At 40.5% G+C, this 26,979-nt stretch overlaps 1 protein-coding gene across 3 annotated transcripts in view; it reads right to left on the bottom strand.

Annotated features, from left to right (window-relative positions):
* MME (membrane metalloendopeptidase) overlaps window positions 1–10,252 on the bottom strand; it is a 94,632-nt gene extending 84,380 nt beyond the window's left edge. Inside the window, exons 1-3 of one of the 3 annotated variants that reach the window (XM_084873855.1) lie at window positions 9,970–10,252; window positions 5,340–5,502; window positions 4,558–4,593 (exon numbers count right to left, since the gene is read on the bottom strand). In XM_084873855.1, the coding sequence (XP_084729981.1) occupies window positions 4,558–4,593; window positions 5,340–5,499 (196 nt within the window). In that variant the 5' untranslated portion in view covers window positions 5,500–5,502; window positions 9,970–10,252. Of the gene's footprint in view, window positions 1–4,557; window positions 4,594–5,339; window positions 5,503–7,354; window positions 7,374–9,664; window positions 9,831–9,969 lie in introns of those variants that run through there. The other 2 variants (XM_084873856.1, XM_084873857.1) reach the window with 2 other exon arrangements.
* Between the last annotated feature and the right edge of the window lie 16,727 nt (window positions 10,253–26,979).

The following is a 26,979-nucleotide window of genomic DNA, read 5'->3' as shown; positions in this document are numbered from 1 at the left end:
ACCCCCAATCATGAAATTATTCTCGTTGCTACTTCATAATTGTAATTTTGCTACTGTTAATGAATCATAATGTAAATATCAGTGTTTTTCGTTGGTCTTAGGCGACCAACAGGTTGAGAACTGCTGCTATAGAGCCTAAGACCATTGGAAAATTTTATGGTTGGGGGTCAGCACAACATGAGGAATTGTATTAAAGGGTCACGGCAATAGAAAGGTTGAGAACCACTGAGCTAGGAGAACCATTCTTTTCCCTTTTAGCTTCTAGAGGCTACATATATTCCTTGGCTTGTGGCCATGTCACTGAAGCCTCTACTTCTATTATCAGATCTCTTTCTCTGATTCTGACTCGCATGCTCCCTTATCCCTTATAGGAGCCCTGTTACTACATGACTCCATCCAGATAATTCTGGATAATTTCCAAATTTCAAGATCTTTCTCAGTTGCATCTGCAAAGTGCTTTTTGCCATAGGATCCAGGGATAGGAATTGGACACCTTTGGAGGCATTATTCTGCTTACCACCAAGAGAAAAGCACTGGCTGAACTCTTGAGATCACTTAAGCCAGTGGTGTCCAACCCAAGGTGATTATGCTGCTCAGGAGACACCAGTATTTGGCAGTGTCTTGAGACATTTCTGGTAGTCATAACTGGGGAAGGGGGGTTGTTACAGGGCGTCTAGTGGGTAGAATACAGGGAAACTGCTGAACATCATACAATGTACAGGACAGCAACCTCCTCCCAACAAAGACTTATCCAGCCTAAAATGTCAACAGTGATGAAGCTGAGAACCCGTGATTGAAAGCATGTGATTCCTGGAAATCTTCTGCATCGGCAAGGTTGCCACACAATGGGAGTATGGCAGGGCTTAGATTTATACAGAGATGTTTGAGAAATCACATACAAGCTCTATAACTCCGTGTTTTTGACAATCTTATATGGTAAATAAGAGATGAATAACATGACTCATACTTTAATAGTAGGGTTTTAAGCACTGCCCTAACTTGTTATTTGTTGAGTAGTTTGTTTTATTTTAGGTCTGGTGTAATCTTTCACAAGGCTGCATTTCATATATAGACAAGTTCATTTCAAGTATATATTATAAACATTATTTTTATGGATATTATGAATGTTTAAACTCGCAGATGCTCAGATGTAAGTACCTCACACCAAACAGATTTCAAGGTGACTCAGGGTCTTCAGCAATATTTTATTTTTGCCTTAGTATGGCCCCTCAACCTCACAGGATCAAAGAGAAAAGAACACTTACATGGTATCCCTTCCACTGGGAGGAAGATTTAACTTAGAATCAACATTCACTTAAATGTAAGCACCTTGGCTTATGTTTTCAATGCTTAATTTTTCAATTCTCAAGAATTTCTGTGCTTTGGTTTAAATTTTCCCTGTCCTTTAAAATGATTTATAGAATTGCTAGTAGAGGACCTTATATGTTTTTCTATATTTTTTCCATCTTCCTTTTCTTTTCCATCCTTCTCCACTCTTCTCATTCTCTCCCTTTCTTGGTTACTTTCTTTCTGTTCAGGAGTTCCCCAACTGTTCTTAATTTGCAGCAATTTAAAAATGCAATAGTTGTATAATCAATGGCAGAAAAGACTTCTTAACCAGCAAAGGACTGTGCGTGTGTGCATGGGTGTGAAAATGTTACCCATAAGGGTGAATTTGAACTTCATTTTTTTTTTCACCCAGGAAGAATAATAACTATGAATATGAAAGTATTCTAACAGATTGTGAACCAAGAGAGCAAAATGAAAAAACACACACAGCAACCTTGTTTACCACTGAAGCTATTTCTATTGTGTACATTTCTCTGCCAAGATACAGTTCTACAAAGCGTTTTACATTTGCTATGATTTCTAAGCTACAACGTAATGATACAGGTTAAACACATTTTAATGAGTTGAAACTTGCCAAGCAGTATTTAACAAGCCAAAGCCATACATCCCCCTAAACATTAAGTCACACCTAAGATTCCAGATTTCAAGCATCACATTGCTCATTGGAGTAGGTACCACTAGAGAGGAAACTACAGAGATCTCTGTCTGCCTACTAGTCAAAGGATGCAATTTCTTCAAAAACCAAATGCAAGAAATAAGAGAGAGAGAGAAAGAGGAGTGTGAGCGAGAAGAGAAGGTGTGAAAGAGACTTAAGAGATGTGTCAAGTGTATTAAAGACTGAGAAACTTGGAGCTAATTAGAGGTCAATGCCTAAGTGAAAGTTTCTCAAAACTGGATGGTGTGAGCACAGAACAGGGCAGCTGGTAGAGGGAAAGGAGGGGGAGGATTTGGGGAGAGAACAAATGGTAACTTTGACAACTTGGGCACATATCAACTCTGGCACAGGGTCCCTGGATATCTCCCAGCCAAAGCACCTGTACCACCATTTCCCTGGGGGAAAAGGAACTTGTTTTGTTTCTAGGAAAGCCCATGGCAGCAAATGACTGTTAGCCCTGTCAGGTCTCTCTCGAGCTGCCCATATCAGGTATCAGGTGTATGTACAGCTAGTTCACTAAGACCCAGAGCTATATAAACAAACAAATAAACAATCCAAAAGCAATACAGAAATGCAAAGGAGCACATATTCAGGATATTAGACTATCACCTTTCATCCCAAGATAGTTTCCCATTATTATTTTGCAAAGGTCCGTGAATAACAAAAACCCAGATAAGAATATCCACCAACAAATGGTTAAAAATCCTTTGGAACACATGATTCATTGGAAAGAAGTTTAGAATCTCTTGTCAAAGGACAATAATATTTTACTTATATCCAGGGTGCTTATATCCAAGCTCTCAGCAACATGCCGCTATCTCCCGTGTCTACATTGTCACCTCTTTCTTCTCCTGGTCAACATGCTCTTCTTTTTTTCACCACACTGTAATGCATGTGACTTCTGCAGCTCCTCAAACTTCTCCGACTTTTCTCTTCCTTCTATTCTAGTTTTTCTTTAATCCTCACCAGAGAAGACATTTTTTCAATTGATTTTTTTTTTAAATGTCATTATTGATTTTTTAGAGAGAGGAAGGGAGAGGGATAGATAGAAACATGGACGAGAGAGAAACATCGATCAGCTGCCTCCTGCACAGTCGGGGGCTGGGCCCACAACCAGGGCATGTGCCCTGACTAAGAATCGACCTCGTGGTTCATGGGTCGATACTCAACCACTGAGCGAAACTAGTTGGGCCTTATTTCCACCAATTTTTAGGAAGAGAGAAGGAAGAGGAGGGAATGGGAGAGATCACAGAGAGAAACACCAATGTAAGAGAGACATATCAATTGGTTGCCTCCCACATGCACCCCAACTAGGGAGGGGATCGAACCTGCAACCCAGGTACGTGCCCTTGACTGGAAATCAAACTCAAGACCCGCGGGTGCCTAGGCTGACACTCTAACCACTGAGTGATGCCATTCAGGGCCTTCTACTTTAATTTGATGTCCAATGTCCTTTAAGTTCAGCCATTACACCTCTTCTCCTATTGGGAACTCAAATACTCCTAAGACTAGGTTATTGCCCCTGGGCTGACACATCCTAATCCATCTCATGAAAGACTCTCTAGCCCTCCATCTCTACCTTCCTGCTGTCTCTCCCACTTGGATGTTACCCCAGCTTAGACTCATCTTGTCCAACTTCATACTTTATCACATCTCTCCCTAGAACAAACTTACCTCCTACCTTCTCTACTTCTAAGTGAACCGACACCATTTTCCTGAGTCCCTTAGGTTTTAAAACTTGGCATCATTTCCAAATTATTCATATCCTTCATTTAGCAGCAAGTCAGTTCTTTCAAGCCAGCCAATTCTCTCTCCACAGTCCCACAGCTGTCTCATCCACCACAGGCCGACCTCCCCATCACACCTGAGTTACAGCAACAGCCCCTACTGCCCACTCTTCCTGGATTCTTACTTCTCACTTAATCCACCCAGCCTAGCATTCCCAGAATCACCTTTCAACATTTGCCTCACCGAGTGACCTGTTCAGGAAACTATCCATTTCTTTGTTATCACAGCATCAAGGCTGAACATAGATTTTCCAAGCTCTCAGCAACATGCCACTATCTCCCATGTCTTCATTGTCACTGCTTTTCAACAATATGATTTACTCCTGCTGTTTTTTTTTCTCCTTGTTGGGAACTCCCTCTCCTGTATCTCCACTTCAAATACTGACCCTGCTTCAAGGCCCCTCCCAAATGTCCACTTCTCCATGTAGCTTAAATGACTACATGTCACCCCCTTCTTTGTTCTTGCCCCTCACATGACTTACATGCTCACCATTTTATACATACTGATTTTCTTTCTGCAACTACATGGCAAGTTCCATAAAGCTAGCACTGTAGTTCGTTTTCTACTGCTCTACATACACTAAGGTCTTTTTAGAATAAATAAGTTAATGAATCTACTATTTAAATACATTTCTACTATAAATAATTGATCTATAAGTAAATGAATAAAATCATAAAACAAATGTAGAGATATATATTAGCATTTGATTTTTAAATGTTATACATTAATTATAAAACTATTCAATTTAAAAGCCACCTTCTTACCTGATTTTATGCAGTCTGATGTCTTGCAAATACCATCTAGAAAAAGGAGGGTATATACATAAATATTTATAATTACATTTTCCAATTCCTCCCTATCTTTTGTTCTTCTAAAAACTACCAATTAAATGGTCAGTTTTGTAAAGCAAGAACTAAACCTGAGTATATACATGTCATTGTTAGTAGCTAGAAAGACATAGAGGAATAAAGTGGGAAAATCCTAAATTTGAAATTTTCATTATGAATAAAATGTATTTATTACCTCATCTCTACCCACTAAGCTCTAGGTGTTTTAAATTGAAATAATCAGTTATTTTAGTCCGGTAATCATGGTGGAGTTTTTATTTTGTTTTTTTTTTTGCCATTAAGCAACCAATAGTTTCTAATCCTTATTGTAAAACACTTCTAAGACTCAAATGAGACCTCTTAAATTCCTGTGAAGCCCTTTAGAATTTCAATGACACAACACTACTGACTAATTGAAGCTGACCACGAAATTGTGTATACTTTAATCAAATAAAATTATACATCAGAACCCTCATAAAGTAAGCATGAGTGCATTAAATATACTCGGCAATTAATAATTTAACTCAAACATAAAAGACACTGTACTTCAGTCAGTTAATTGTTTTGACATATTGATAGTGCATTTTGTAACAGAATCTTTATAGCATCATCTTTCAGTTAATAGTTTTTCTCCTTAACCCCCCCAGAGACAGGGAAAGTATGAGATGAAAAGTTTCCTCTCCTCTGCATTTGTGTGAACAGATGTGGGAGCAGCTCACCGTCATAGGTTGCATAGAGGGCTATCATGGTCACAGCAATGACGGTGAGTAGCAGGACGAGGATGGAGAGATTGATCTCCAAGGAGGTCCATCGCTGTTTCTTCTTTGGCTTCGGGGTATTGATATCAGTTATATCCATCTGACTTTCTGATCTGCCCATCACCTAAAATCAGCAAAAAGTGGAAAAATAATCTTTAAATGCCAATAACCAATTAAAACACAGATAAAAAGAAGAGGAACGATATATTCAATATTCCAAATGCTACATGTGGCTGAATAAAAGTAAAGGTTAATTTATTTTAAATAAAAAACACAACTTTTAGGTTCAAAGTCAAAATGTGGATTCTGACAGTGAAGGATATAGAGGCAGAGGCATTGGATAGGTCCCTGTTACCACCTTTTGGTTCTTTTTTTAAAATAAAAATAGTCACAGAAGATCCAAGCAAAAATAGACAAGAGACTCGGTTAAATACTTACACATAGGATTCCTTCAGCAGTTCATAAGCAACTAATTACTGTGCCGTCATTAAGGAGAGTTTTAAACCACCCTTCTGAACTTTGGACAACGTCAAAGGTGAATTTTATATCTTGTTCCAGTGGATTCATTTGTATGCTTGGAAATCAATGACTAACGTTTTGAGGTTTTGACTAAGCAGTAATTAGAAATGAGTCCAGATAAAAAAACAAAAATTAATAGACACCTGCAATAGTTTTATACTTTTAGTCTTAAAAACAACGTTTGACTTTAGAGTTCAAAATTATGAGTATTGCTGATGTGGGTATCTATTAACTGGCTAGACAGCATTGTGAAATGGTCACTCATCGGACCAAAAGTCGGTGGTTTACCTCCACGAATGAAAGATTTTAATCATAATCTCTTTATGCAGCTAAAGAACAAAAATATGGCCCTGGCCGGTTTGGCTCAATGGATAGAGCATCGGCCTGTGGACTGAAGGGTCCCAGGTTCGATTCCAGTCAGGGGCACATGCCTGAATTGCAGGCTTGACCACTAGTAGAGGGTTTATAGGAGGCAGCCGATCATTGATTCTCTCATCATTGATGTTTTTATCTCTCCCTATTCCTTCCTCTCTGAAATCAATAAAAATATATTTTAAAAATAAATAAAGAAAATAAAGAACAAAAATATGATTTTAAAAAGTCTACCTTGTATGTCAGGGTGACAATGGTTAAGCTATTTATTTAACTTGTATTTAAATTAATATTTCTACTATTAACAGCTGACACTTAAGAACTTTCCATGTGTCAGTCACAGTTCTTCATGCTTTACATGTACTAATTCATTTCATCTTTGTAAGGTAGATATTAATATTCCAATCCTCTACCGTAGGAAACTGAGGCACAGAATGATCAGGTAATTAGCCTCAGGCTACATAACTAGAAAATGTTCTTTATTAAAAAAAGGAACACATTTGGTCACTGTTGGACATATTTTATCACCTTATAATAAAAGCTACCTTGAATCATACTGCATAAACTTGTGGGGAGGGGGGCGGTGTAAGAAATATAAGCCTAAAAATCAAATGCCATTATGGTTCTTTTGGAAGCCAATTGATTGTCTATGGGCCATCTACCAACTGCAGGGCTGAAGAAAAGAGCACTGCAAACTAACAGATTAGTTTTTTATAGCCTGGTACAAATTAAGCATATAATTTAGTTCCTAGACGAAGCCACTGCTCAGAATTGCTGTTATAAAGATCTCTGTTAAACACACACGCAATTCCCTGAGGGTGTGTTTTGTGAAAATTGAGGCACAGGATAAACTAGAAACAGAGTCTTACATTTGAAGCCTGGCCGGGGAGATTCAGCAAATTACCAGAAATTTAATCTCTCTGGTGAATTATTAATAAGTGAACCACAACTGGACTCTAAAGTTCTGAATACCAAGTCTTAAGCAAGCTTACAGGAGGCTATAACCAAGGACAGACTTTCAAATAAAAATATTTTATTAGACCATGAAAACCATGTCTGCTCAATAAAAGTGGAATGTAATGTACCTGAATGTTAAAATGTCTTCCTTAATAGTTATGCAACTCATGCTGGCTTGGTCTCACACAGCCCCTGGGGTTATGATATGGAATTGCATTGATTGTAGTCTTCATAGTTTTTAATAAGGGTGGTTGTGGGGGAGGGGGTGAGAGGGTGAAATATGGGAACACATTTAATACTTGGACACCATACACAGAGATAAACAATAAAAAAAATAATTTTGCAAGTTCTCCCCAAAGGAGTTGAGACTGACCTAGAGAACATCTGAATATTAATCACTTTGCACAAATATTTCCCTTCCTTTCTTGAGTATTTCTCTTCTCTCCCCCCTTCTCCACCCTCCCCCCTCCGCCCCCCCTTCAGTTCTTTCTTTGAAACAACAATCAGGAAAACTTCTGGGATTTTAATGGTTCTGCACCTAAGGCAGCAGAAACTGTTGTAGTGGGCAGTGACCAAAGAAGGCTAGTCCTTTTGCCTATGTCAAAAGAATATCAGCTTTGTGCCACCTGCAAACTCTCCGTCTTCTGGTAAGCCCCCTGCAAATCTCAGTTTTTGTTCCTCAGTGTCACTTTTTACCGTCACCGAGCAAAAGCAGAAGTGATGCAAGTTGAACCTCCTCATTAACTTGCACATTCATTTCCAGGTAGTTGTGGTGGAGTCCTATCTCCTTTTAAGGTAATAGGGGTCAGAATCTTGAACCTCAGGATGAAAGATCTCATCAACTCCCAGTACCCAACTCAACCCCACCCAACATCATTTGAGAGAGTTTGGAAAGGAGAGCAATTACACAAAAGAATAAAGTTGATGCTTGTAGTCCCAAAATAAAGCAAAATATGCCCAACACATATTTCCACCTTAACTGGAGATGTTAGAAAGTTGAAACAGGAAGGAGAGACTAGATAAATTTAAGAAACCTAACCCTGAAGAACCCTGTAAACCAGCTTAACAACATCACCCAAAGAATAAGTGGTCATTTTGCTTAAGTAGAAGCTGAATTTCAAAGCAATACAAAGCAGCAATGCTTATCCCCGTGGAGGATACACACCGCTTTATCAGATAATCAAATCCGAGAATTTAGCGCGTACTTGGTTTGTTAAGAGGAAGTCTATAAACCTAAGCAGTTTTCATCTTCACAACGCATTACATTTATAATTCCAGCAAGGGCCAGAGAGCACACTCTGCAATTACAGTTTGTCTTATGGAAACTGAGGCACGGAAGCTGGAGAAACAGGTTCCAGATCGAGATGGTAGCTTCAGAAGCCAAGGAGGCAGGTACTCCGCAGAAATCATCTCCTTGTTTTCCCTCAGATATTCATCTGTAGGTGTTCGCCCGGCCCAGAATACGGAGTTCTGGATAGAAAGTCCCATCCACATTTCTCCCCTAGCCGGACCACGAAAGTCACCGCGTGGAGCCCAAGACAAGGTCCCGGCTGGGACCCAGCAATAATGCAACAGAGGGAGGAAGACACAGGCCTTCAGAGCTGACATGCGGGTGGAGGGGTTCCCCAATACTGACACTGCAGGCCAGGTACCTACTTTGCAGTTTAACACAATGACCGTTTCGGTCAGATGTGAGAAGGACTAGACCCAGTGGCTAAAGAGGAATGTTCAATTGCAATCACCCTTATTTCCAATACACATGGATTGCGATGGGTTGAGAAAGGAAACTTTCATTTACAAAAGAACTGTCCCTACCCCACCCCCACCCCTGCCACTAACCCTCGTGTGATGAAGTGCCTTCACCGCATACATTACATAACACGAAACTATGAGGAGTCTAGAGCAAGGTGAATAGGTGAGAAAAATGAAAAGCTCTTCAGGTCAGGAAAAGTAAAAATAGAAAAGTGAGTGGCAAACGAGGAGCACAGCCGACAGAAACCAAAATGAAAACAAACCTTGCTTTAAAAAAAAAAAGAAGAAGAAGAAGAAGAAGAAGAAGAATTCTGTGCACAGCGGAACGGCAAACCCTCAGCCCCCAAATCTCGGTACCCGCCCCTCACTCCCCCTGGCAGCGGCTGCAGGCATCTGTGAAAGGAATCCCAGGAGTCGACCTAAGTGCACTTCGGAGCCCTCCTGCGGGTCACCTCTCGGCCCCTCTCCCCCGTCTCCAGGTCCCAGCGCGGATCCTGGCCGGGCACGCCTCCCTGGCCCCCCACCGCGGGGTCCGGGGCGCGGGGATCGCGCTGGACTCGGGCCGCGGACCCTGCTCCGCGCGCCTCGGGGGCAGCGGCTCCCCCGTCCCCCCGCGCCCGGCCGGCTCACCCTCCCCGCGCCCGTCCCGCGCCTCCCGCCTCCCCGGGCTCCCGCGCCCTTCGGACCCTTCGGACTCTGCTCCCAGGTGCCGGCTGGCTCTCCCGGGACGCCCCCGTGGGATCGGGGAGAAGTTAGAGGCTGCGGAGCAGGCACATCCCGACCAATGAGCGCGCGGGGCCGGGAGCCCGACGCTCTGAGCGCCGGGCAGTCCGCGCGTCCGTCCACCCGGGCGCGCCAGCCACTGGCGGCGCGGGGCTCCGGGCTCCGGGCTCCGGCGCCGAGCCCAGGCCGGACTCCGGGGAGGTTTCCGGGCCCGCCTCGGCCCGGGCCCGGGGCGCCCGGGTCCCCGCGCATCCCTCGAGCCGCTCACCGTGGGCGCTCAGCAGATCCCGCGCTGGGAGTTGGGCGGCTGCTCCCGCCGGCGCTGGGTCAAGCTTCGCCACTTGCTCATCTCCGCGCCCCGCGCGTCTCGGGGCTCTCACCCCCCTCCCCCCGCCTCGCCGCTGCAGGACCAGCGAGAAGAGCAGTTCCCCGGGTGACCTGAAGGTTTCCGCTAGGTCTCCCCCAATTCGGTCACATCACGCGTGGAGGCCGTGTGTGTGTGTGTGTGTGTGTGTGTGTGTGTGTGTGTGTGTGAGATCGCGCGCGCCCCACCCCCGGCCGGTGCCCCACCTCACCCTTCCCAAAAAGAGCTTTGTCAAACATTCTTGGAATTGCTTAGCTTGGGGCAATCAAGAAAAACAATGCATTGCCTCTGATATTCTGTTAAGTGCTGATGATGAAGGGTCTGTCTCTCTCCCTAAAGGATCTACTCTCTTTTTCTCTCGCATTCTTGTTTTGCTCCTTCTGGCTCATTTTCCTCCCTCCATCCAAGTTTTCTTGCTTCCTCATTTTTCCTTTATTTTCTCTCTCTCTCTCTCTTTCATTCGTGTTCTTATGTTCTTTGCCCCTCTTTCCCCTTTCCTTCTCTTCTTTTCCTCTCTCCCCCCAAATCCCCCTCCCACCCAACCCGCCCCTCCCCCCGTTTTGCGTTTCTGGTCTTCTTTTTTCCTTCCCTCTTTTTCTTGGGCAGATCAAATATTTTGTCAAGAGCTACATTTCCTACCGAAACTCACCACTCCCACCTCCTGACTCTAGGGAATCTAGTAATGAGGGTACCTGAGGGCTTGGGGATGGAGAGTGAGGGAGTCAGAGAAAAAATAAGCTAAAGTGTGTCTGCTCTAACCGCTAAAATTAGCTGTCATGTGTCTGGACCCTGGTCAGTTTTTGTTTTTGTTAACCCTCACCTGAGGATATCTTGCCATTGATTTTTTTTTTAGCGAGTGGAGAGTGGAAGGAAGGAGGAGAGAACGAGAGAGAAACACCTCCACTGAACCAAAGCGGCTAGGGCTGGGCCCTTGTCATTTTAATGCAGCCAAACAGCACACCATTTAAGACCTGTGGCTCCTTCTCAAAGGGGCACAAGGACCTTTCCTTTATAAAAGCTGCATTTGCCAGTCCTGTCAAGGAGCTCAGAAGACCTGGACCTCCCTTGATTTACTTATTTACTTACTTATTGCTTCTCTTATTTTCAGTTCAATTATTCAATGCCAGGTGCGTAAGTAGCTTTAACATGGATCATTTTCCTCCTTTGAATCACATATAATTGCAAACCCGTATGTGGTAGGCAGTCAGACAGACATGAGCAGAGCAAGGACGATGGGCCAGGTAGAGAACATAACTGGGACAGAAAGCCAGACGCGTACCAAACAGCAAAAGTGAGGAAACAAGGACCCATGGGGTTAGACCTCCTCAGGAGGAAAAGGGAACGAAGCAGCCCAAGGGTAGCCCTTCTGCATTAAGCCCCAGGACAGTAAGATTCTGACCTGCATCACATCCGTCCAGGTCTCAGTGGTGTTTCAGGTCCAGCAGAACCAGACAAACTGTCCTCAGGACTGGCTGCATGGACTAATGACCCCCTGCCTTGGTGCCAAGCAATTGGCAGAGACCACAAGCCTAAAAGGGCACAGCTGGGAAGCTGGTGAATATGCTATGGAGATTCTCACCTGGGACCTCCTCTAAAATCCCCACCCTTAAAAACCCTAAGGACAGAAGACCAGGAACTGAGTGCCCTCCCTCTCTAGCCACTCTTCCCTCCCCCACTCCCACCCCCCAAGGTGAGTTACTCTTACCCTTGACTCTCCGAAGCTCCAGGGCCCTTCTTTTGCCTCTGTTACATGTTTCTTGAGACCATTTCTTCTACCACTCACTTCTACCTCTGTGACTTTCTTAAGAAAAGCTTTCTCTTACAGCTTGAGTCTTCTCTCTGAATTCTTTCCTAGTCAGAACTCAAGTCCCAAGGTTGCTGAACCAAGGTCTGGTCTGACTCCACCAGTTTAACCCCTGGTGCTGTTCTCACCTCAGCCAACACACACACACACACACCCACACACCCCTTGGGAAATTCGTACTGATACATAGGTGGGTTTTTCTAAACATGGCAATATCTCTTTTTAACATCAAAATGACTCACTGTTTTGAGAGACCCTTTGCACTGATAAATTTTACACTCTTTTCATGGTAGAGAAAGCTGAAAAGGGGAAAAAGTCATGCTTACTAATGATACAATAAATGGAATAGAGAGGCATTAAAAGAAGTCATAACAGTCGTGAAATTAGTTAAATATAGAGAAATCTAATGTATAGATACTCTCTATGTTTTACTCTTTAGTGGTGTGTTTTGCAGACACTACTTAATCCTCACAGCAATCCTAAAATATGGGTGTAATTACCCCACAAATTATTATAAGGAGCTTGGCTAAGTTAAAACCACTGGGAAGTGTCTCAACTGGAATGTGAACTCAGTTCATTTTGACTCAAACGTTATCCTCATTTTACAGAATGATTGAAGCATAGAAAGGTGATTTACTAAAATATATTCTGTGAAAAGGCTACATCTTCTAACACTCCAGTGCTTAATTTTTATTACCCTCCAGCTAAATTACCAAAATGTTATTTCAACCTTACATAATCGACAAAGAATTATAATGACTTACAAAAGTCTCTTTTTGTTTCCTTCTTTGTATTCTCCCATGTAAGTAGCCCTCGTTTCCTTCCTAAGGAGTCATGTACATACATTTCTTCTAATTAACATAACAACAAATGTTTGTGGGGAAGGAAATCCTTGGGAATAATCCCTAAATATTCGTACGAACAGGAAATTCCATAAACTCATATGCCTAGTCTTAACATTTCAATTTAAACTTTTTAAGCTAGTTCCTGTCTTCTAATTTGCACCAAAATTTAAAACAAGAAAAGTTTCTATGGAAGGTACTAATATGCCCTATGTCCCCACCTATCCCATGAAATAGTTTTCCCCTACCTTGCCGGTGAAACTGGGTTTCTTCGCTCTAGGCGAAGTCTTCTCTTACAGAGGTCCGGTGAGAAACCAGATGTGAAGGTCCCCACGTCCTGTGTGGTTCTGGGTTCAGGCTCTGGAAGAGAGACTGCAGGCAAATGAAAGAGATGAGACAAGAAATAATTTGGGACTATCCTGGGACTAGGCAGAAGCACAGATCAAGAGGAAGGACTCCGCCTCCTGACCTCACCATCCTTTTATTCAGTTTGGGATACACCTATAGCCCTTAGGCAGGCAATCTCCAGTAACAGGCAGACTATCTTATCAGTAATGATTTACATGACTGTCTGGTGAGGAAGTTGCTTCAGCTACCCTCCTCTGGACTCAACAGTGAGTGCATAGTTCTGACCTTTGCCAGAGCACAGGGTCACCAGCCTGTCGGGATCCTTGTCCACACCAGTCTGCTAGTGAAGACAATAGGCGGGTTCCCACACTTGCAGTTCAGGAATACCTTAGTAACAGTAGAAAGTCAGATGGTTTAATCTGTTTATAGCACCTCTAAGCTGAAAGTTGAAAACAAAGAATTCATTTAATTTTTTTTTTTTAACTAAAGATTTGTTTATTAAAACTTTTTTAGATTACTCAGTGATGAATTCTGTGGACCCCAAAGAAGTAAAATTTCTTTGACATAAACCCTGAGAAGGAATTTGTGTACTGAGATGGACTCCCCGTGGTCAGGTTGTTATTGGCGGGGAGCGCTTCTCATCCCAGCAGGTGCTGCTGGGAGTGGGTTTCTTGGGATAATCTGAGAAAAGGAATTTTCTGAGATTTGCACAGGGGGATGAGATGTCGAAAGCTTTATTTCTGTGGAATTACGCCCATGAGTTTCTAAGGTTCCATATCCCTCTATCCTGTCTACGGGATTATGTGTTACCAAATTTTTATGGGCTTGCATTGGCCCTGCCCCCTCTGGCCAATGATCTCTGTTCAGGATGATGCGTTGGTTAGAGAACATAACTGGTTTGACTAACAGGCATCCTTCCCTATATCATCCCCACTTTACTGTGCATACCTCGATCTCCATTGTGTTGGATTCCTCCTCCCAGTGATCTGTGGGGAAAGGGCTGGTGGTTAAATAGGGAGTGTGAAATTGCAGCTTCCTTGAGAAGCTGACCAAATGGCTGTGTTTATAATGGGGGGGAAGAAGAAGGGGGTGAGAGAGCAGAAGACAGTTGGGGGTGACCAGGCCAGCAGTGGAGGAAGTTGGGGGTGATTAGGCTGGCGGTGGGGGGGGGGGGGGTCAGTGAGGGATGACTAGGCTGGTGAGGGGAAGTTGGGAGTACCAGGCCAGTGGGGGAGGGGGCAGTTAGGAGAGACCAGGTCTGCAGGGAGGGTGCAGTTGGGGGTGACCTGGCCAGCAGCAGGGGGCAATTAGGGGCAATCAGGCTGGCGGGGGGGGGGGGCAGTTAGGGGCAACCAGGCAGGCAGAGGGGGCACTTAGGGGCAACCAGGCAGGCAGGCAGGTGAGTGATTAGGAGCCAGTGGTCCAGAATTGTGAGAGGGATGTTGGACATCCCCCAAGGGGTCCCAGATTGGAGAGGATGAAGGTTGGGCTGAGGGGGACACTCCCTCCCTACGTGCACAAATTTTGTGCACCAGGCCTCTAGTTATTAATAACTAGCTAATTACATTGGTATCAAACCTAGGGCCCACATGTTATGAATAATAAGAGTCTACTGGTTATTTGCTGACAGGGGCTCCTCAGGACTCCGTATACCAGGAAGAACCTCAGACTGAATTTCCCACACTGCTTGTTTACACCATCCGAGTCAACCACTGCAGGAAAGTCCTGGTTTATCTTTCAACCAATGGACTCATACTTGTTCTGTCCAATCAGAACTACACAAATAATATCCTCATTTTCATCTATGATTTAGATAAAAACTGCAAGATTTAGATCCATCGGAATGGTATATTGGAAACCTCATTTACATGAAAGGAATTAACAATGGGAATTTTGGGCAGGAAAATTCTCTCTAAAAGGTTGACTTTGCCTTTGTCCTAGTGGAGCACAACTTAGTTTGCTACCTGAATCTGTGAGTACCAGGCAGCAGTTCTTTTTACTGAAATAAATACTTTTATTTCTTATTACAACCTAAAATTAATTTTCATTTATAGTTTTAACTTGTGGCAAGAGAGAGGGAAAAAAAAACCCTACAGGAAGTCAATTCAAAGATTCACTCTTGGTAGAGGTACTTTGCAAAGGAAAAAGATAGAGTATGTATTATAGCAAAGAAAAAAAATGCATAAAGTTATTTTTAGACTCTGACTTTCAGCTGAAGTCTTAATCTCACTGACGTTTACCTAAGTTTCAGGATTTTATAAAAAATGCTAACTCTCTTTCCAGAAGGAGGATATAGAAGTTTGAAAAGATTTTCTTTTAAGGGATCCAGTAAAGAATCCCCAGTAAGGAAACTCAGAAAACAGAGGTTTACAGAGTTGTCCAAGGTTATGCAGTTTTCTGAGTTACAGGAATGGAGGAAAAAAATAGTCCTCTTGACTGCCATGTATAAGTTATTAAGCATGGAATGCGTTGGTCTGGCAAGATGTGGAGTAGATTCTTAAAAGCTGTATTTGTATGCAGTACTTATAAAATGCTTGATAAAGTATTTTTTTAAAGGTTCTTTAAATGCACCATTGAGACAGCAAGAAAGTGAAGAAAAACTTCAGAAGCCAAAAATATGGAGAGCCATGGATCCAAAAAAGGTATTGGGTGCTAAAAATGGCACTGCCCTTGGTCATCTACCTATCTTAGGAGGCCTCACCAAATCTAGAACTCCAACTCTCACAGGACTTGTAAGCGCAAGGGACTTCATTCAAAGCCTAGTACAGAGCAAGGTGATACGTCAAATCAGAGATTTCTGCACAAAGCTGATACTCCTGAAAAGAAACAAACTAGAAAAAAGAAGGAATAAAATTGAAACGCAATCCTTACACCCTCTCTACTCCCTCTTCTCCCTGCCCCCAAACAAACATATTTGATTGTTTTCTGCCTTTACTTAGGAGGGTAAATTTACACCAAAAAGCTATAAATTCACAATCAATCCAGACTTCAGATGGTTTGTTGTAGGAAGTAAGGCTTGGATTTATACTCATTGTGTGGCATGAAAATTCCCACGTTAAAAATTTATAGTAAAGTGGACACAGCTAAACTATGCAAAAACGAAAATCGAGTTATTACCAGGTAACTCTCATTAAAGGAGCTTCTTAAGGATGAATTTATGAAACCAAATGATACTAGGTAGAAGATTTGATATACAAGAAAGAAATAGTAAACCAAGACTATGGTAACAGAATAGGTAAGTCTAAACAAACATTGACTTTAAAAAAATGTTTGCAGATGAAAATACTGGATAATGGTGGTGTGTACGGTAAGATAGTGTTTATTAGAGTTAAAGCACTCCGAAGTGCTTACTTCTGTGTGGTTTAGAATAGGCCTCCCCAAGCAAGAAGTGTCTCTGGCATCAGTTTGAACTGAAGTCAATGAGACCCTTCAGGCTAATGGGAAAATTTTACCTCTCCCATAAAGAATTTCAATTTGGGGACTTGCCAATAATAAGAGTTATTAAAGATAACTTTATATGACTTATCCATAGAGCAGGGCAAGCATCTAATTACTGAATATCTGTTCTTTCTGTTGTCCTGACAATGACTTTTCTCCCCTCACAACTCCAAGATGTTTTATCCTTAACTTAGAATGTCATGGCTACCTGTCGGGGAGAAACTATTCTATGAACTGAGTGCTGCCAGACCCTTGAGCTAAATTGGAGCCAGACTGCTGATTGTTTTCCATAAATCCCCTTAGAGACTATCTGATCAACGCTTCTCCTATGATATGCGGGTTCCTGGAGCAGGCAGTTGAGCTGCCCTGTCCCAGCAACAGCTAAGGAAGGTGTTTTCCCTTATCTGGGGCAGGTCACCCTTCTTTACCCCTAGCTCTCCTGCCCTTTACTCAGGAGGGTAAATTTACACCATATAATCCTTTAGTGCCTGCAGCTCATATTTTGTGTTCCCTCATATTTTATGTCCCCTCATTTTCCCTTTCTCTCTCTGAACATCTCTTGTATGTATGGTTTCTGACTCTGTCATGTATGTATGGGGGTTCCCATGCATATGTATATAATTAAATTTGGTTTATTTTTTCTGATTTAATCTGCCACATGTTGATATGATTATTAAACCAGTTGGAAGAACCTCGAAGAGTACAGGAAAGTTTCTTTATTCCCCACATTGGAAAGGAGGATATTAATAAATTTAAATCTTTATTAATTATGCATGCAAAATTGCTAGTGTACTCATTAAAATAATAGAAATAGAGTGCATAAGGTAAAATATTACAGAGAGGGAAAAAACTAGAATTAAATTAAAGGCAATCTAATAGAAGATAAGGAAATAGAAAAATGAAATATTGAAAAAGGATATACAGAAAGTACAAAATAAGTGGGTAGAAATAAATCCAGATGTATTGATCACAAACATAATTGAACCTAATTCTTCAGTTGGAGGACAAAGATTTGGAATTCAATAAATAAGCAACAGCCAAAACCACCTTTGCTCAGTGGATAGAGCGTCAGCCTACAAACTGAAAGGTCCCAGGTTCAATTTCAGTCAAGGGCATGTACCTTGGTTGCAGGCATATCTCCAGTAGGGTGTGTGCAAGAGCCAGCTCATCGATGTTTCTAACACTGTATCTCTCTCCCTTCCTCTCTGTAAAAACAAAAAAACAAAACAAAACAAAAAAAACCCAAAACAATAATATATATATATATATATATATATATATATATATATATATATATATATATATATATATATTTTAATAAATAAATAAGCAATGTTCAGCTATCTTCTGTTTAAGAGACATACTTAAAACATAAGATTATAAAGTAATTGAAAGCATAATGGTAGAAAAAGATATATCAGAGAGACCTGGTGCAGCAATATTGTAATCAGGCAAGATAGACTTAAATTTTACCAATGAACAGAGTAATCAATTTAACAGGATGATTTAAATTTAAAATGAATTGTTTATTTCCAGAATTTTCCATTTAATATTGTCAGACCACAGTTGACTATGGGTAAACATGAAAAGTGAAACCTCAGATAAGATCTTCAAAATTCATTAGTTGGCCATGGCCGGTTTGGCTTAGTGGATAGAGCGTTGGCCTGCAGACTAAAGGGTCCCAGGTTTGATTCTGGTCAAGGGCAAGATCCTTGTGCCAAGGAGATAACCAATCAATGTGTTTCTCTCACATTAATGTTTCTGTCTTTCTATCTCCTTCCCTTCCACTCTCTCTAAAAATCAATGGAAAAATAGCCTCAGGTGAGAATTAACAACAAAAAATAATTGGAAAACAAAATAAAATTTACTAATTGACTTTTGTTTTTTAACAAATAACATGAATCAAAGATGAAATAATATGATAGTTAAAAAAAAGTAACTGAATGACAATAAAAACCTTTCATATCAATATCAATTGAAGAATCTAGAGGGAAATATATTGCCTTAAATGCTTCTGCTTTAGAAGACAATGCTGAAATTTAATGAAGTGAACATTTAACCTAAGAAATTAAAAAAAAAAAAAAGAATAGGATAAATCTAAAAAGTAAAGGAAAGAAATAATTACCTTAAAATAATAACCTCATGAAAAATACATAATAATTTGTTGATCAAATCCAAAATTGGATCTTTGAGTAGATCAATAAAATTGGCAGGACTAATTAAGATGAATGAGTAGGAGGTTGCAATCACATGTGATGAGGCATTGATAAAAGAAGAAACCATAGATAAAGAAGAAATTAGGAGATGATGAAAATTTTATGGGCTGCTAGATCCAATATATTTAAAAATGAGATTAAATGGATGAATTTCTAGGAAAATACAAATCACAAAAACTGGTCCAAGAAGAAATAGAGACCCTCAGTAATCTATATTAATAAAAGGGTTTTGTGCTAATTAGATTGGATGTCTTCCATACATCATTCCGGACATCCTTCCTGACAAAGCCAGGTCCTGGAGTCCCGGGTGCCTGCCCAGGTGGCGTTACCTGGGGTTCTGGGTGTCTGTGGCTGGCGAGTGGGAGGGAGGCTCAGGTCTTGGGTGCATGCGGCAAGCCATAGGAAAGGAAACCCAGGTCCCGCTGACCAGAGGAGGAAGAAAGCCTGGGTTCTGGGTGTAGGGTCTGAGGCAGAGGCAGTTAGGGGTGATCAGGCAGGCAGGCAGAGTGGTTAGGGGCAATCAGACAGGCAAGAGGTTAGGAGCTAGCGGTCCCAGATTGCGAGAGGGATGTCCAACTGCTGGTTTAGGCCCCTGCGGATTAGGCCTAAACCGGCAGTCAGACATCCCCCAAGGTATCCTGAATTGCAAGAGGGTGCAGGCTGGCCTGAGGGGACCCCCCTTCCCCTGCCCCGATGCACAAATTTTGTGTGCACTGGGCCTCTAGTCCTATAATAACCAAATAAACCTAACTAACAATGTAACTCTTCTCATAAAGGTAGAAAAAAGAAACAGGCCTAAATGGTTGCTTGTTTGTTTGTTTGTTTAAGGCAAATTCTTCCTTAAAGAAATGGATAATTCCATTCTCATGTAAACTTTTCTAAAGAATAGAATAAGGTTGAATATTTTCTAATTCATTATATAAGGTTAATATAACCTTGACACTAATAACAGAGGCGTATCTGAAGGGAAAATTAAGATCAAACTCACTCTTGAGTTTCAAAGTAAAAAAAATGCTAAAATATTAGCAAACTGAATGCAATTAATGTATTTTAAAAATGCTTTAAAAACTAGGAATACAAGTTTTAACATTAATATTGTAGTTAGAGGGTCTCTAGATGATGCAGTTAGAAAAGATGAGAGAAAAAAAGAAGAAGAAATGACGGGGGCTGGGGGGGGGAAGAGGGAAAAGGGAGAAAGGAAAGAAAGGAAGAGAAAAAGAAAGAAAGAAAGAATTAAGCAAGTAATGGAAAACTATCATTGTTTAAAAATAGTGTGATCACTAATACTGGAAAACCCAAATGATCCATTTTATATATGTATAATGCTATAGAATAGAAATATATTTCTTAGAAATCCCATAAATCTTCACTGAACATTACTGAAGAAGACCAGGAAAATTGATACCTGAAGTTGAATTTTCAATATAATAAAAATCTCACTTCTCAATAGATTTCCCCCCCCCCAGAAATATGATAAGCTGATTACAAAATGCTTATGGAAAAGCAAAGGGAAAAGTAATTTTAATAGTAATTTATTCATTCAAAGATAACAGATAATGAAATATAATAAGGATACCAAAAGTAGACTCGTGCATAAAAGAAAATTTGATATATGCAGAGTTGACATATAGGTAAATGGGGAAAGAATTGAAAACATTTTAAACTAGTGATAAGAACTTCAGATGGAAAAAAAAAAATATTGCATTTCTACACCATACAAAAAAATGTAGTTCTAAATGAATGAAGGATTTAAATGTAATAAACAAAACCTTTTTAAAAAATCTTTCTCTTTGAATGTTGCCAGCTTTTTAATCTGCATTATTAATTCTTTTATTAAAATATTTTTTATTGATTTTTTTTTTTTGAGAGAAAGGGAAAGGGATAGAAAATTAGAAACATCGCTGAGAGAAACATCGACCAGCCGACTCCTGCACACCTCCCACTTGGGGATATGCCTACAACCAATGCACACGCTCTTGACTGGAATCGAACCCGGGACCCCTCAGTCCACAAACCAATGCTTTATTCACTGAGCCAAACCAGTTTTGGCAAATAAAACTTTTTTAAAGTGTTAAAAATGTTAGAAGTATATAGAAGTGAGTAACTTTATGACCTTGCAATAAAAAAATAAGTTCAGCCCAGATGGTGTTGCTCAGTGGTTGAGCATCAACCTATGAACCAGTTCAATTCCTGATCAGTGCAGGTGCTTGGGTTGTGGGCTCCATTCCCACTGGGGACCTACAGGAGGCAGCCAATCAATAATTTTCTCTCATCATTGATGTTTCTATATCTCCCTTCTTCTCTGAAATTAATAAAAATATATAAAAATTAAAAAATAATTTCAAAGCCCCAAAAGATCAAAACATAGAGATTGATAAATTTAATTACAAATTCAATTGTAGCCAAAACCGGTTTGGCTCAATGGATAGAGCGTAGGCTTGGGGACTGAAGGGACCCGGATTCGATTCCGGTCAAGGGCATGTACCTTAGTTGCGGGGATATCCCCAGTGGGGGGTGTGCAAGAGGCTCTCTCTCATCGATGTTTCTAGCTCTCTATCTCTCTCCCTTCCTCTCTGTACAAAATCAATAAAATATATTTAAAAATAAAACAAAACAAAAACAAAAACAAAAAAATCCCAAATTCAATTGTATTTCTGTTTGTCAAAAAAAAAAAAAAAAAAGAAAAAATGCAAAGACCATCAATACACTAGGAATAGATATCTCCAACACATAAAAGTAAAGTGGGAAATTATTTGTATACTAGAGGCCCGATGCATGAATTTGTGCACCAGTAGGGGTCCCTTGGCGTGGCCTGCAGGATCGGGCCAAAACTGGTTCTCTAATCCCCTAAGGGGTCCTAGATTGTGAAAGGGTACAGGCCAGGTTAAGGGACCCCACCAGTGCATGATCAGGGCCGAGAAGGGATGCAGAAAGTTAGCCAGCCAGAGAGGGACAGCAGGAGGGCTCCAAGGTGTGTGGTCCATCTCACTCAGTCTTCAAACAGACCCCAGCAGCAAGCTAGCCTGCTGGTTGGAGTGTTTGCCCCAGCATCTGCCTCCTGGTGGTCAGAGCATGTCATAACAACTGGTAAGCTGCCTGACCCCTGTGGTTAGTGCATGTCATAGGAAGCAACTGAGCGGCCTTAGCATATAATTAGAATGCTAAACTTTGATTGGTTGAATGGCTGACCAGTTGACTGGACCCAGCATATTAGGGTTCTATTACATAAAATATGAAGAACTGCAATTAAAAGCCAAATAATTCTGCCAAATGGAAAAAGATATTAACAGGCATTACAACAAAGACTAAATAGTAATGACCATAGCATATAAAAAGATTCGCAATCTCATTAATTGGTAAGTGCCAATTAAAACTCCAAGATACAATCAAGTTTTACTTACCCAACTTCTCTTACACCGTTGGTAGGAGTATTAATTTGTGCAAAATACATATCCTTGTAAAGGGCAAAGAGATTATTTGCTATATTTTCAATGAAATTTTGGGTGTTTGCTAGTACAAAGGTAAAAAAACTTGCTCTGCAGAGTCAGGTAGTCAATGTTTTGTCCACACATGTTTTTGTTGTTTTGTTTTTACCACTATGTAAAAGCATTTTTAGAAAAATCTTAGCTTAAAGGCTCTACAAAAATAGGCTACTAACCACTACTGGATTTGGCCAGCTGGCTGTGGTTTGCTAGGTTGTATCTCTTGGGTTGACTTTCTATGGACCATGCTGTTTTAAACTCTGAAAAGGTAGAAATTTTTCTTGACAGTAATGCTATTGAAAAGACAACCCCAGACATTACATTTTATTGGTGTAGGCCAGTGGTCGGCAAACTGTGGCTTGCAAACCACACGTGGCTCTTTGACCCCTTAAGTGTGGCTCTTCCACAAAATACCATGGCCTGGGCGAGTCTATTTTGAAGAAGTGGCATTCAAAGAAGTTTAAGTTTTAAAAAATTTGGCTCTCAAAAGAGATTTCAGTACTGTTGATATTTGGCTCTGTTGACTAATAAGTTTGCCTACCACTGGTCTAGGGCCAATTCAAATTTTGATGGGCCAACTACACCTGAACCAATGGTTATGGGAAACAGTTGTATTAACTAGAAAAGTTGAAGAAGCACATAAAATTCAATTCACCAGTTCTACCTTCAGATATGTTCTCTAGAAGAAAGCCTCTACATGTACACCTGGAGGCTTTAATAATAATTTTTTAAAAGCTGTAAAGAAAATAAAAGTTCATTGATAAAATATGAATAAAATATTGTAATAAATTCATAAAATGAAATACTAGAATATTACACAGATTGTAAAATAACCAACTACATCTAAACAAATCACTATGGTACACTCAAAAATAATGATTTTGAAATGACGAATGAGAAAGCAACCAAATCCTGTGCAGAATTAAATAGATATGAAGGGGAAAAGGATAGAATGATTATGGATTCAGGGAAGACTCAGTTCAGTGGGTAACAGAAATACAAACAAGCATTTACAATAGAACATATAATTTCCATAATTGAGTTGTAAATAAGGTTCATTTGAAATATGTGACAGGGCAACCATTTTTTCAATTGCAGTTGACATGTAATATTATTCCATATTAGTTTTCAGTATATAGCATAGTGCTTAGATATGTATATAATTTGCAAAGTGATTCCTTCCAGTAAGTCTAGTGATTACCTGGTATCATAGTTATTGCAGTACTAGAGGCCTGGTGCACCAATTTGTGCAACACTGGGGTACCTCCTCCTGGCCTACAGGGATTGGGCCAAAACTGGCTCTCCAACATCCCCTGAGGGGTCCCGATTGTAAAAGGGCTATTCTTGGGTGCTGCACCTCGGAATCGGGCTCCCTTCTCTCTGATTCCAGTTATGTCACCCAAAAACTGTAGCTGCCAAGACACCACAGCTCAACAGCTCTGCATTGAGCATTTACCCCCTGGTGGTCAGTGCACATCACAGCTACTGGTTTGGGCATATACTCCCTGGTGGTCGTTGCACATCATGGTTACCAGTCAGATGGTCACTTAGGCTTTTATAAATATAGATTATTGACTATATTCCTTTTGCCTTGCTTTACATCCTCATGACTATTTTGTAACTATCAATTATACTTGTTATTTCCTTAACCATTTTCACTCAAACCTCTATCATCCTTCCATATGGCAACCATCAGTTTGTTTTCTATGTCTATGTGTGTGTTTCTATTTGTTTGTTTGTTTTTATTGCACATAATAAGTGAAACCATATTATATTTGTCTTTCTCTGTCCAACTTATTTTTACTAGCATAATAACCTCTAGGTGTATCCATGTTGTCACAAATGATAAGATTATTTTTTTATGGCTGAGTAATATGTATGTATTTACCACCACTACTTTATCCACTCGCCTATTGATGGGCACTTGGGTTAACTCCTTATCTTGACTATTGTAAATTAACATTGCAATGAACATATTGGCTACATCAATCTGCATTTTCAACCAATAGTGCATGAGGGTTCCCTTTTCTCCAAATCCTCACCAACATTTGTTTCTTGATTTAGTGATCATAGCCATTTTGACAGGTGTGAAGTGATATCTCATTATGTTTTTAATTTGCATATCTCTGATGACTAGTGATATTGAGCATCTTTTCCTATATCTCTTGGCCATCTGTATGTCCTCTTTGGAGAAATGTTCAGGTTCACTGCCCATTATTTTTATCCATGAACATGGTATATTCTTCCATTTAATTGTAACTCCCTCAATTTCTTTCTTTGATTTCTTTGAGTGGTACTGTGTTTTTCATTTGGTTGGTTGGTTTTGTGAGTGTGTGTGTGTGTGTGTGGGTGTGTGTGTGTGTGTTAACTTGTATGAGTTCTTTATAAATTTTGTATATGAATCCCTTATCAAATGTATCTTTGGTGAATATCTTCTCCCAATAGGTTGACTTTGTTTTGTCAATGGTTTCCTTTGCTGTGCAAAATCATTTTAGTTTGATGTAATCCCATTTATTTTTTTTTTTTGCTTTTGCTTTTCTTGCCCAAGGAGATATGTCAAAAAAAAAAAAAAAAAAAAAAAAAAAAAAAAAAAAAACATTTCTCAGAGAAATGTCAGAGTTTACTGCCTGTTTTCTTCTAGAGTTTTATGAATTTTGAGTCTTATATTTAGGTCTTTAATTCATTTTTAGTTTATTCTTATATATGGTGAAGAAGGTATTCAGGTATTCTAGTTTTATTTCTTGTATGTATCTGTCCAATTTTCCCAACATCATTTATTGAATAGCCTGTCTTTTACTCCATTGTATATTCTTGTCAAACATTTAGAGTTGACTAACAGGCTCTCTATTCTGTTTAATTCACCTATATGTCTGTTTTAATGCCAATACCATGATGTTTTGATTACTGTAGCTTTGATATCAGGTAGTATGATGCCTCCAACTTTGTCCTTTCTCAAGATTTCTATGGTTATTCAGGGTCTTTTGTGATTCTATATAAATTTTAGTATTGTTAGTTCTAGTTCTGTCAAAAATGCCATTGATATTTTGATAGGGTCTGCATTAAATATATAGGTTGCTTTGGGTAGTATGGATATTTATTTATTTATTTATATTAAATATACTTTATTGATTTTTTATAGAGAGGAAGGGAGAGAGATAGAGAGCTAGAAATGTCAGTGAGAGAGAAATATCGACCAGCTGCCTCTTGCACACCCCCTACCGGGGATGTGCCCGCAACCAAAGTACATGCCCTGACCGGAATCGAACCTGGGACCTTTCAGTCCACAGACTGATACTCTACCACTAAGCCAAACCGGTTTCGGTGGTAGTATGGATATTTAAAAGTTTTTATTCTCTTTATCCATGAGCATGGTATATACTTCCATTTATTTGTATCTCCCTCAATTTCTTTCTTTGATATCTTGTAATTTTCCAAGTACATGTCTTTTTAACCCCCTGGTTAAATTTATTCCTAGGTTCCGCCTTACAGCCCAGCTCCCTCTGTTTGAGCCTGGGTCCCCGGGGTCTGGCCTAGAACTGGGGTTCAGAGCAGTCGGAACTGGGGCCCAGCACAATCGGAGCTTTTATCTCCTTCCCGCTAGGGAACGCCAGCCAGGCAATCAGCCGTCCCTTCTCTCCGGCTCCGTCCTCTCCGCGCGCGGCGTGTGTCTCCGTACCTTAGGCTTCTACAGCTCCTCCGCTCTTCCTTCTGGTTTTCTCCTTGCTTCTCGTTGTAGAATTTCCAGTCAGTCGACTTTCCTGTAGTTCTGGGTAATGTCCATTTTATATTTTAGTTGTATTTTATTGAAATTGTTGTGTGCGGCTGTGGCTAGGTGTTTACCTGGGCAGCCATCTTGGATTCTCTCTCTGTTTTGGCTTTTTTTTAAATTAAAAAACTATTATAATAAGATATTTTAAAATAAATAAATCATCTAAGGCCATTAAAGTAGGGTATTTTGAGGTAGAATCTTCAAGACTTGTGTTTTGTTTTGCTTTGTTTTGAAGGTAAAGAAGAAGGACTCAAGAATGACTCCTACAATTTAGGGTAGCTAGGTATCACTTTCTCTTTACTGAGGTAGGGAACCCTTGGTGGTGGTGGAGGTGGTGAGTTGTAGATGGGGTGTTGGACATCCCATTGCAACTGTAACATTTCTGTCATATAATAAAACATAACAATGAGGTGTTTGTTGCTTCTAACAATCTGGCAAAACATCTAAATATTTGTAATGTGCCAAATGCAATAATTAACTGTGATGATGGGACAAATAAGACTCAGAAACATTGTGACTTCAAGTTTCACTCACCAGGGAGTTTTTTGATTGAGTATAACTGAGTGACTGAAAATTAAATTTCAAGACATGGAATTGAGCCTAGTCTCTGGCTAACCAGTTCCATGTGCTCTGATGCCGCTGGCAGGAAAGTCCCTAAGGGAACAGGCTGCATTTCCCCTCACATGAAGACATGACTCAGTCTCAGAGATGTGCTCATCCCCACACATCCCCAAAATGACTGTGCTTCTTCCCAGCAGCCCTCTATAGTCCCTTTATTGACAACACTATACATGGAAAGAAGACGTTGTTTTATAGCATGACTTGTTGGACAGCTGACATTCACAAGACTGAAGCCCATTCTGGCCTGGGGGCAGAGCCGCCTGCGCCAGGCACTTTGAGGATGACTATCGCTACATACCAACAAACACGTGCATCTGATTCACTTCCGCCTGATCTCTCTGACGCATTTCCTGAGGACATCTGTGCCTTGAATCTGGGGTAGGCTTGGGGCCTT

Source organism: Pipistrellus hanaki (genome assembly GCF_964339955.1).
Source record: "Pipistrellus hanaki genome assembly, chromosome: 2".
Lineage (NCBI taxonomy): Eukaryota > Metazoa > Chordata > Mammalia > Chiroptera > Vespertilionidae > Pipistrellus > Pipistrellus hanaki.
Note: the sequence above shows the minus strand (reverse complement) of the source record. Positions and strands in the feature narration are given on the sequence as shown.